Below are 12,736 nucleotides of genomic sequence, written 5' to 3'. Positions count from 1 at the left end.
GAAATCAGTTTTTGCAGGGTGGGATGTCTGGGAATCACCAACGTCTTTGAACGGAAACTCCTGCAAAAGGCAGTGGGTTCGGCCCAGTACATCACTGGTTTGGCCCTCCTAACTATTGAGCACATCTACATGAAACGCTGTCGTAGGAAAGCAGCATCCATCGTCAGAGATCCCCATCACCCAGGCCAGGCTCATTTCTTGCTGCTGCCATCAGGAAGGAGGTACAGGAGCCTCAGGACCCACACCACCAGGTTCAGGAACAGTTATTACCCCTCAACCATCAGGAAGGAGGTACAGGAGCCTCAGGACCCACACCACCAGGTTCAGGGGACAGTTATTACCCTTCAACCATCAGGAAGAAGGTACAGGAGCCTCAGGACCAACACCACCAGGTTCAGGGACAGTTATTACCCCTCAACAATCAGGAGGAAGGTACAGGAGCCTCAGGACCCACACCACCAGGTTCAGGAACAGTTATTACCCCTCAACCATCAGGAAGGAGGTACAGGAGCCTCAGGACCCAGACCACCAGGTTCAGGGGACAGTTATTACCCTTCAACCATCAGGAAGAAGGTACAGGAGCCTCAGGACCAACACCACCAGGTTCAGGGACAGTTATTACCCCTCAACAATCAGGAGGAAGGTACAGGAGCCTCAGGACCCACACCACCAGGTTCAGGAACAGTTATTACCCCTCAACCATCAGGAAGGAGGTACAGGAGCCTCAGGACCCACACCACCAGGTTCAGGAACAGTTATTACCCTTCAACCATCAGGAAGGAGGTACAGGAGCCTCAGGACCCACACCACCAGGTTCAGGAACAGTTATTACCCCTCAACCATCAGGAAGGAGGTACAGGAGCCTCAGGACCCGCACCACCAGGTTCAGGAACAGTTATTACCCCTCAACCATCAGGAAGGAGGTACAGGAGCGTCAGGACTCACACCACCAGGTTCAGGAACAGTTATTACCCCTCAACCATCAGGAAGGAGGTACAGGAGCCTCAGGACCCACACCACCAGGTTCAGGAACAGTTATTACCCTTCAACCATCAGGAAGGAGGTACAGGAGCCTCAGGACCCACACCACCAGGTTCAGGAACAGTTATTACCCCTCAACCATCAGGAAGGAGGTACAGGAGCCTCAGGACCCGCACCACCAGGTTCAGGAACAGTTATTACCCCTCAACCATCAGGAAGGAGGTACAGGAGCCTCAGGACCCACACCACCAGGTTCAGGAACAGTTATTACCCCTCAACCATCAGGAAGGAGGTACAGGAGCCTCAGGACCCACACCACCAGGTTCAGGAACAGTTATTACCCTTCAACCATCAGGAAGGAGGTACAGGAGCCTCAGGACCCACACCACCAGGTTCAGGAACAGTTATTACCCCTCAACCATCAGGAAGGAGGTACAGGAGCCTCAGGACCCACACCACCAGGTTCAGGAACAGTTACGACCCCTCAACCATCAGACACTCGAAAAAAAAAAGGGGATAACTAGACTCACTTGCCCATCCATTGAGATGTTCTCACAAGCAATGATCCCTCATGCCCTCCTTATTTATTGCTATTTATTTATTTTTGCGTTTGGACAGTCTGTTGTCTTCGACTCTCTGCCTGACCTTTCACTGATCCTGTTTGCAGTTACTATTCTATAGATTTCCTGGGTATGCCCGCAGGAAAAAGAATCTCAGGGTCATATGTGGCAACACGTATGTACTCTGATAACAAATTCTCTGTTGAACTTTTTTGATTGGCATTGCCATCGTTCCTGACTAACTGCTAGATCTTCCACAGAACATGAGGAAACCTGCAGGTGCTGGAAGTTCAAGCAACACACATCAAAGTTGCTGGTGAACGCAGCAGGCCAGGCAGCATCTATAGGAAGAAGCACAGTCGACGTTTCGGGCCGAGACCCTTCGTCAGGGTCTTTTGCTGATCCTGTTTACAGTTACTATTCTATAGATTTGCTGAGTATACCCACAGGGGAAAAAAATCTCAGGGTTGACATGGTGACTCTGATAATAAAATTTACTTTGAACTTAAAAATTTTCTTTCTCCTCCTCTCTTCATTTTGTGTTCACTCTCTCTTCTTTCTTTACCGGCCTTTCACTTTTACTCCTTCTCTCCCCCTCGTTATGTATTTTTCTCTCTATCTGAGCCTGGATCTCTCTATGGGGGCGAGGTTAGTTAACGTGTGTGGGTTATAATCACCTCCACAGCGGGCTCATTGATAAGTCTCACCCACTTCTGGTAGAGACAACAATGAGGACATCCTTCCCAATCTCTTCCTTTCACTCTTAAATCTCCGTGAAGAATCCGAATCGGGTTTAATATCACCGGCATGTGCCGTGAAATTCGGATGTGGCAAAGTTGTTTCCCATGATGGGGGAGTCTAGTACAAGAGGGCATGACTTAAGGATTCAAGGGCGCCCATTCAGAACAGAAATGTGAAGAAATTCTTTTGCATAGAACATAGAACATAGAATAGTACAGCACAGTACAGGCCCTTCGGCCCACAATGTCGTGCTGACCCTCAAACCCTGCCTCCCATATAACCCCCACCTTAGATTCCTCCATATACCTGTCTAGTAGTCTCTTAAATTTCACTAGTGTATCCGCCTCCACCACTGACTCAGGCAGTGCATTCCACGCACCAACCACTCTGTGAGTAAAAAACCTTCCTCTAATATCCCCCTTGAACTTCCCACCCCTTACCATAAAGCCATGTCCTCTTGTATTGAGCAGTGGTGCCCTGGGGAAGAGGCGCTGGCTATCCACTCTATCTATTCCTCTTATTATCTTGTACACCTCTATCATGTCTCCTCTCATCCTCCTTCTCTCCAAAGAGTAAAGCCCTAGCTCCCTTAATCTCTGATCATAATGCAGACTCTCTAAACCAGGCAGCATCCTGGTAAATCTCCTCTGTACCCTTTCCAATGCTTCCACATCCTTCCTATAGTGAGGTGACCAGAACTGGACACAATACTCCAAGTGTGACCTAACCAGAGTTTTATAGAGCTGCATCATTACATCACGACTCTTAAACTCTATCCCTCGACTTATGAAAGCTAACACCCCATAAGCTTTCTTAACTACCCTATCCACCTGTGAGGCAACTTTCAGGGATCTGTGGACATGTACCCCCAGATCTCTCTGCTCCTCCACACTACCAAGTATCCTGCCATTAGTCAGAGGGTGGTGAATCTATGGAATTTGTTGCCACGGGCAGCAGTAGAGGCCAAGTCATTGGCTGTATCTAAGGCAGAGATTGATAGGTATCTGAGTAGCCAGGGCATCAAAGGTTATGGTGAGACGGCGGGGGAGTGGGACTAAATGGGAGAATGGATCAGCTCTTGATAAAATGGCGGAGCAGACTCGATGGGCTGAATGGCCGACTTCTGCTCCTTTGTCTTATGGTCTAACTTTATGGCAGCGGTGCAATGAAATACACGATGAATAAATATAGGGGGAAAAAACTGGGTTGCACTAAGAATATATATGTCCAGTAAATAGTTAAGTTAAAATTAAGTTGTGCAAAAAAAAAACACAGAAATAAAAAAATTAGCCAGGTAGAGCTCATGGTTTCAAAGCCCGTTCAGAAGTCGGATGGCGGAGGGGAAGAAGCTGTTCCTGAATCACTGAGTGTGTGTCTTCAGGCTCCTGTACCTCCTCCCTGATGGTAACAGTGAGAAAAGGGTAGGTCCTGGGTGCTGGGGGTCCTTACCACCTTCCCAAGGCACCGCTCCTTGAAGATGTCTTGGATGCTCCCCACATGGGGCTGATTAATTTTACAAGCTTCTGCAACTTGCTTTGATCTTTTGCAGTAGCCTCCCCGCCTTCCCATACCAGACAGTGATGCAGCTAGTTAAACCTTTGAATGTCCTCCCCTTTCTCTCCCTTCATTCTGTGCTTTCACAGTCCTAGACAAGCGTCATCACAGTGTCCTTGCCTGATTTTTTTGTTTTGTTCCCTGCAGAGCCCCCTACGAACCGCAGGATTTAAATTCCGGTTAGCGAGACGCGCTTGCTTTGTTTTGACTTGTCCAGCCCTTTCCTGCACGATCGCCCTGTGCCAGATGACACAGCTTATAAAATCAATAGCCTTGTAGACCGTGTCCAGCTGCTCGCCGAATGGCTGGAGAGGTCTTCATTAACCCTGACGGAAAGGGTTCCGGTGAACAGTTGGTGAAGAGGAGAGACAGACAGACAGATACACACACACATACACGCACGCACACACACACACACACACACACACACACACACACACACACACGCACACCCACATACGCACACACACACTCACACTCACACTAACACACACAGACACACACACGCACACACTCACACACACACAGACACACACACACACTCTCACACACACTCACACACACACACACACACACAGACACACTAACACACACAGACACACACACATACGCACACACACACTCACACTCACACTCACACTAACACACACAGACACACACACGCACACACTCACACACACACACAGACACACACACACTCTCACACACACTCACACACACACAGACACACACACACACACACTCACACACACTCACACACACACACAGACACACACACACTCTCACACACACTCACACACTCACACTAACACACACAGACACACACGCACACACTCACACACACACACACACTCTCACACACACTCACACACACACACACTCACACTAACACACACACACACTAACACACACACATACACACACACACACACGCACTCACACACTCACTGCTGGAGGAACTCAGCAGGTCAGGCAGCGTCTATGGAGAGGAATAAACACAAGAGATTCTGCAGATGCTGGAAATCCAGAGCAAAACACACACACACACACACACACACACACACACCAGCTCTTCGAGCCTAGACCCTTCATCAGGTCTGGAAAGGAAGGGAGAAATTGATCTTATATTTAAGGATTTCAAAGACCTGCTGTTCAGACTGTCCCTGATGTGCTCTTGTAATCAGGGAAGGGGGAAAGATGCTTTTGGCTCATTGGCCTTCTGAATCAAAGTATTGAGTACTGGAGATGGGATGTTACGTTGAGGTTGCACTCGACGTTGGTGAGGCCTAATTTGAAGTACTGTGTGCAGATGTAAATCAGGTTGAAAGAGTACTGAGAAAATTTACAAGGATGTTGCCGGGTCTGGAGGACCGGAGTTGTAGGGAAAGACTGAATAGGTTGGGACGTTTGACAGCGTAAACCAGCGTGCTGTTTTGGTACGTCTCCCCTCTTGCTGTGAAAGGGGGTTCACCTCTCTTTCCCTTCATGAGGGAGAGAGGGAGCCTGAGGTCTGTCAAATTGTCGGGCGAACGTGTCGTCTTTGGGGCATCGCAGGTCATGGTTTTTCTTTGTTATTGCCTGCTAGGTTGGGGAGGGAGGTGCTGATGCTTTGTTGTGGGGGTGGGGGAGGGCCGTTGATCTGCTGCTTGTGCGTGGGAGGGGGAGTGAGAGGGGGGTTTGGGGTTCTAACCTTTTAACTGTCACTCATTCTGCTCCGTTTATGTGGATGTTAGCGAAGAAGAAGAATTTCAGGATGTAGATGCGTACACACTTGAATGGAACTGTTGAACGACTGAACTTTGTTCCGTGGAACGTGGAAGATTTGAGGGGAGATTTGATGAGGGGGTACACATTGGGTAAAACTCCAGCAGGCTTTTCCCACTGACGTTGGGTGGGACTACAACTAGAGGTCATGGGTTAAGGGTGAAAGGTGAGAAGTTTAGGGGGAACATGACCTTCACTCAGAAGGTCATGAGAGTGTGGAACGAGCTGCCAGTGCAAGTGGTGCAGATTGAATTGACTTTATTTCTTACATCCTTCACGTACACGAGGAGTAAAAATCTTTACATCACGTCTCCGTCTAAATGTGCAATGTGCAATTTATAGTAATTTGTGAAAAAAAAATACTATGTACAATAGGACAGTCGATATAACATAGAAATACAGCTGTATCAGCGTGAGTTAATCAGTCTGATGGCCTGGTGGAAGAAGCTGTCCCGGAGCCTGTTGGTCCTGGCTTTTATGCTGCGGTACCGTTTCCCGGATGGTAGCAGCTGGATCAGTTTGTGGTTGGGGTGACTCGGGTCCTCAATGATCCTTCGGGCCCTTTTTACACACCTGTCTCTGTAAATGTCCTGAATCGTGGGAAGTTCACATCTACAGATGTGCTGGGCTGTCCGCACCACTCTCTGCAGAGTCCTGCGATTGAGGGAGGTACAGTTCCCATACCAGGCAGTGATGCAGCCAGTCAGGATGCTCTCAATTGTGGCCCTGTAGAAAGTTCTTAGAATCTGGGGGGCCCATACCAAACTTCCTCAACCGTCTGAGGTGAAAGAGGTGCTGTTGTGTGTTTTTCACCACACAGCCGGTACGTACAGACCACATGAGGCCCTCGGTGATGTGGATGCCGAGGAACTTAAAGCTGTTCACCCTCTCAACCCCAGATCCATTGTCTGTAGGGGTTAGCCCGTCTCCGTTCCTCCTGTCGTCCACCACCAGCTCCTTTGTTTTTTGCGACGTTGAGGGAGAGGTTGTTTCCCTGGCACCGCTGCGAGCTCGATTTCAACGTTTAACAGAAGTTCGGATGGGTACATGGATGGTAGGGGTACGGAGGGCTGTGGTCACCGTGCAGGTCGATGAGAGTAGGATGGTTTCAGCACGGACTAGATGGGCCAAAAGGCCTCTCTGTATGCTGTACTTCTCCATGACTCTGTGACTCTTGTGTTGGAGGGGAGAACATTATAGTTTCAGTCGCCGAGCCCGTGCAGGACGTGCTCCCGGTAATCACGATTTCTGTACATTTTTTTTTAAAAAAGAGAGAGAGGAATTGCCTAACAATCTTTCTCCTTAAAATTGCAGATTACTTGGCAAACCAGGGGCGCCTGAGCGAGCTGGAAGCCAGGCGCAAGTTCTGGCAGATCCTCTCAGCGGTGGAATACTGTCACAACCGCAAGATCGTCCATCGGGATCTGAAAGCTGAGAACCTACTGTTAGACGGCAACATGAATATTAAAATAGCAGGTACGTGCCCAGAGCGCGGAGGGGGGAGGGTCGAGAGTATACCTCATTCAGAAAGAAGAAGTACCTCCAGGAAATGCAGGGCAGTCCACGCTTTTGTTCGATTTCACACTGCCGACCACCGCAGGTACAGGAGCGTTTCCCAGCTCGTACGTTTGGAACGTTAGCGCCGAATGCGTTCCGCGTCCAACGTCACTTGTGCGGTTTCAACATTGTCTTACAGGGTCGCGAACAAGTACAGCGCAGAAACAGGCCCTTCGGCCCATCTAGCGCATGCCAAACCGTTTCAGCTGCCTGATCCCATCGATCTGCGCCCGGGACCATAGCCCCTAAACCGTCCGGGTACCTGTCCAAACTTCTCTTAAACGTTGAAGTCGAGCTCGCGTGCAACCTGCTTGGCGCGGGAAGCTCATTCCACACTCTGACCGTCCTCCGAGGGAAGACGGTGTTTCCCCTTAAGGCTGATTTATGCTTGTGCGTACTAGCCTACGCAAGTGGGCTATGCCATTGTGAGCGTTTGTACTTGAGCGTCAAATGTACGCCATAGGTACGGCGTAACCACGTACCCTACGCTGCACTCTACGTTGAACCCTACCCCGTAGCCTAACGTGCACCCCTCCCAAAATGTAACGCAAACTCAACACGAAGAAACTCAAACTTCAAACAATGGCGACTGAAACTGTGAAGGAGGGTGAATTTTCTGTGCTTGTCCGGTCACTGAGAGACACGGACGAGGAAATGAGGCTAAACTCAGGTTGGAGGAGCAACACCTCATATACCGTCTGGGTAGTCTCCAGCCCCTTGGTATGAACATAGAATTCTCCAACTTCCGGTAATTCCCTCCCCCTCCCTTCCCCTATCCCTATTTCACTCTGCCCCCTCCCCCAGCTGCCTATCACCTCCCTCATGGTTTGCCTCCTTCTACTACCCATTGTGTTTTCCCCTGTTCCTTCTTCACCTTTCCTGCCTATCCCCTCCCTGCCTCCCCTCCCTCACCCCTTTATCTTTCCCCTTACTGGTTTTTCACCTGGAACCTACCAGCCTTCTCCTTCCCATCCTCCCCCCACCTTCTTTATAGGGCCTCTGCCCCCTTCCCCCTACAGTCCTGACGAAGGGTTCCGGCCCGAAACGTCGACCCATCATTTCCACGGATGCTGCCCGACCTGCTGAGTTCCTCCAGCGTGTTGTGAATGCATTTCAAATATTTTCGGATGTCGGCAGGTAGATTTGGCGATTTGGTTCATCGTCTCCAACCGTTTATTTCGCATCGGTGTACGCACAGTGACTGGCAATCACCATTCGAGTTTCAGCTTCGGGTGGAAGACAACAGGCTGTAGCAGCCAGCTACAAACGGGCGTCGAGCACAGGGTCCTCCGTAATATCGGAGGTCTGTAAAGCTTTACGGAAAGCGTTGCAGCCAGAGTTCCTTCCCTGCCCTTCAGTCGCCCAATGGGAAGCTATTGCAGCGTAGGAGGAAATGCGATGCTACCAAGCGGACCAATCACAAACACAAAATACTCCGCACAGTTGTTTCGGTCTGCGTTACATTTTGGGAGAGGTGCACATTAGGCTACGGCGTAGGGTTCAACGTAGAGTACAGCGTAGGGTACGCGGTTACGCCATACCTATGGCGTACATTTGACGCTCAAGTATAAATCGGCCTTTAAACTTCTCACCTTTCACCCATGACTACCCAACCTCAGTGGTTTGAATCTTCAGCATCTGCAGACCTTCCCATCTCAGTGGTAAAAGCACGCTTGTATTTACCCTATCTCCACACTTCATAATCTTGTTTGTCAAATCTCCTCTCAATCATGTACATTACAGGGAATGAAACCCTAACCTGTTGAACCTTCCCTCATAACTCAGGTCCTCTAGAACCAGCACCATCCTCGTAAATTTTCTCTGTACTCTTTCAACCTTGTTTACATCTTCCTTGTACGTAGGGAACCAAAACTGCACACTATACTCCAAGCTATACTAGACTCCACACTATTCTCCAAGGGCTCCTCTAGGGAGGCTATTTGGGTGGAATTGAGGAATGGGAAAGGTGTAGTAACACTTATGAGGGTGAATTATAGACCACCAAATAGGAAGCAAATTTGTAAGGAGATAGCAGATATTTGTAGTGAGCACAAGGTTGTGATTGTGGGAGATTTTAATTTTCCACACATAGACTGGGAAGTCCATTCTGTAAAAGGGCTGGATGGTTTGGAGTTTGTAAAACGTGTGCAGGATAGTTTTTTGCAGCAATACATAGAGATACCAACTAGAGAAGGGGCAGTGTTGGATCTCCTGTTAGGGAATGAGATAGGGTAGGTGATGGAGGTTTATGTTGGGGAGCACTTCGGGTCCAGTGATCACAATGCTATTATTTTCAATATAATTATGGAGAAGGATAGGTCTGGAGCCAGGGTTGAGATTTTTGATTGGAGAAAGACTAACTTTGAGGAGATGCGAAAGGATTTAGAAGGAGTGGATTGGGACAATTTGTTTTATGGGAAGGATGTAATAGAGAAATGGAGGTCATTTAAAGGTGAAATTTTGAGGGTACAGAATCTTTATGTTCCTGTTAGGTTGAAAGGAAAGGTTAAAAGTTTGAGAGAGCCATGGTTTTCAAGGGATATTGGAAACTTGGTTCGGAAAAAGAGAGATATCTACAATAAATATAGGCAGCATGGAGTAAATGAGGTGCTCGAGGAATATAAAGAATGTAATCTATGTCATTCCGAGATAGCTTCTTTAACTCATATGTTTTGGTCATGTCCTTTGTCGAAAAAATACTGGAAAGATATTTCTGATATTATCTCAACCGCTTTGAATATTGACTTACAACCTCATCCAGTTACTGCTGTTTTTGGGTTACCAATGATAGAATCAAATCATTTAACCTCTTCAGCTCGTCGGATGACTGCATTTCTTACATTAATGGCTAGAAGATCCATTTTGCTGAATTGGAAAGAGATCAATCCTCCCATCACATTTCATTGGTTCTCTCAAACTATGCTGTGTTTAAATTTGGAAAATATTAGAAGTGTTGTTTATGATCCCTCTATTAAATTCAAAAAATCCTGGAGGCCATTTATTCAACATTTTCGTATGAGGTAATTTGACCTTTTCCAAACTTATTTTATTTCTTTGTAATATTGGTTGAGAGGAACAGAGTCGTTGACACTAAGCATTCCTCTTTTTTTTAATGATGTTACATAACAGCCCATGTCTTTTTTTTAGTTTAGTTGATTAATTCTGTTTAGATTAGTTTTTTTGGGGGGTTATAATTTTTTTTTCCTTTTTCATGATTTTTTTTTAGATATTTTTCTTTGTTTTATATTGTTCATCTGTATCCTATATGATTGGGAGTTTTATCATTTAAGTGTCAACTGGCTTTATAATTACTTATGCAAATTATAACAATGTATTCCCAATAACTTTGTACCATTACCATGTTATATTTATTATTATGAAACTAATAAAAAGATTGAAAAAGAAAGAAAGAAATTAGAAAAGCTAAAAGAAGATATGAGGTTGCTTTGGCAAGTAAGGTGAAAATAAATACCAAGGGTTTCTACAGTTATGTTAGTGGCAAAGGGACAGTGAGGGATAAAATTGGTCCCTTAGAGAATCAGAGTGGACAGCTTTGCATGGAGCCAAAAGAGATGGGAGAGATTCTGAACAATTTCTTTTCTTCGGTATTCACTAAGGAGAAGGATATTGAATTGCATAAGGTAAGGGAAACAGGTAGGGAAGTTATTGAAACTATGATGATTAAAGAAGAGAAGGTACTGGCGCTTTTAAGGAATATAAAAGTGGATAAGTCTCCAGGTCCTGACAGGATATTCCCTCGGACCTTGAGGGAAGTTAGTGTGGAAATAGCAGGGGCTCTGACGGAAATATTTCAAATGTCATTAGAAACAGGGATGGTGCCGGAGGATTGGCGTATTGCTCATGTTGTTCCATTGTTTAAAAAGGATTTTAAGAGTAAACCTAGCAATTATTGGCCTGTGAGTTTGACGTCAGCGGTGGGTAAATTGATGGAAAGTATTCTTAGGATCGTATATATAATTATCTGGATAGACAGGGTCTGATTAGGAACAGTCAACATGGATTTGTGCGTGGAAGGTCATGTTTGACAAATCTTATTGAATTTTTTGAAGAGGTTACTAGGAAAGTTGACGAGGGTAAAGCGGTGGATGTTGTCTATATGGACTTCAGTAAGGCCTTTGACAAGGTTCCACACGGAAGGTTAGTTAGGAAGGTTCAATCCTTAGGTATTAATATTGAAGTAGTAAAATGGATTCAGCAGTGGCTGGATAGAAGACGCCAGAGAGTAGTGGGGGATAACTGTCTGTCAGATTGGAGGCTGGTGACTAGTAGTTGTGCCTCAGGGATCTGTACTGGGTCCAATGTTTTTTGTCATATACATTAATGATCTGGATGATGGGGTGGTAAATTAGATTAGTAAGTATGCAGATGATACTAAGATAGGTGGAGTTGTGGATAATGAAGTAGGTTTTCAAAGCTTGCAGAGAGATTTAGGCCAGTTAGAAGAGTGGGCTGAAAGATGGCAGATGGAGTTTAATGCTGATAAATTTGAGGTGCTACATTTTGGTAGAACTAATCAAAATTGTTAAGAGCACCAAATTTCTTGGTGTTCACCTGACGGAGAATTTCACCTGGTCTCTCAACACCAGGTCCATAGCCAAGAAAGCCCAGCAGCGTCTCTACTTTCTGCGAAGGCTGAGAAAAGTCCATCTCCCACCCCCCATCCTCACCACATTCTACAGAGGTTGTATTGAGAGCATCCTGAGCAGCTGCATCACGGCCTGGTTCGGGAATTGCACCGTCTTGGGTCGCAAGACCCTGCAGCGGATAGTGAGGTCAGCTGAGAAGATCATCGGGGTCTCTCTTCCTGCCATTACAGACATTTACACCACACGATGCATCCGTAAAGCAAACAGCATTATGAAGGACCCCACACACCCCTCATACAAACTCTTCTCCCTCCTGCCATCCGGAAAAAGGCACCAAAGTATTCAGGCTCTCACGACCAGACTATGTAACAGTTTCTTCCCCCGAGCCATCAGACTCCTCAATACCCAGAGCCTGGACTGACACCAACCCACTGCCCTCTACTGTGCCTATTGTCTTGTTTATTATTTATTGTAATGCCTGGACTGTTTTGTGCACTTTATGCAGTCCTGGGTAGGTCTGTCGTCTGGTGTAGTTCTGTGTTGTTTTACGTAATTCAGTGTAGTTTCTGTATTGTTTCATGTAGCACCATGGTCCTGGAAAACATTGTCTCATTTTTACTATGTTCTGTACCAGCAGTTATGGTTGAAATGACAATAAAAGGTGACTTGACTTGACTTGACTTGAAAATAGGACATACATGGTAAATGGTAGGGCACTGAAGAATGCAGTAGAACAGAGGGATCTAGGAATAATGGTGCATAGTTCCCTGAAGGTGGAATCTCATGTGGATAGGGTGGTGAAGAAAGCTTTTGGTATGCTGGCCTTTATAAATCAGAGCATTGAGTATAGGAGTTGGGATGTAATGTTAAAATTGTACAAGGCATTGGTAAGGCCAAATTTGGAGTATTGTATACAGTTCTGGTCACCGAATTATAGGAAAGATGTCAACAAAATAGAGAGAGTACAGAGAA

General features: G+C 46.5%; 1 protein-coding gene across 1 annotated transcript in view; it reads left to right on the top strand.

Annotated features, from left to right (window-relative positions):
* sik2a (salt-inducible kinase 2a) overlaps positions 1-12,736 on the top strand; it is a 299,174-nt gene that overhangs the window by 204,105 nt on the left and 82,333 nt on the right. Inside the window, exon 4 of the mRNA XM_063038587.1 lies at positions 6,915-7,076. Coding sequence (XP_062894657.1) covers positions 6,915-7,076 — 162 coding nt within the window. The remainder of the gene's footprint in view (positions 1-6,914; positions 7,077-12,736) is intronic.

Source organism: Mobula hypostoma, chromosome X2 (genome assembly GCF_963921235.1).
Source record: "Mobula hypostoma chromosome X2, sMobHyp1.1, whole genome shotgun sequence".
Lineage (NCBI taxonomy): Eukaryota > Metazoa > Chordata > Chondrichthyes > Myliobatiformes > Myliobatidae > Mobula > Mobula hypostoma.
This window is presented reverse-complemented; position numbering and strand designations above follow the sequence as displayed.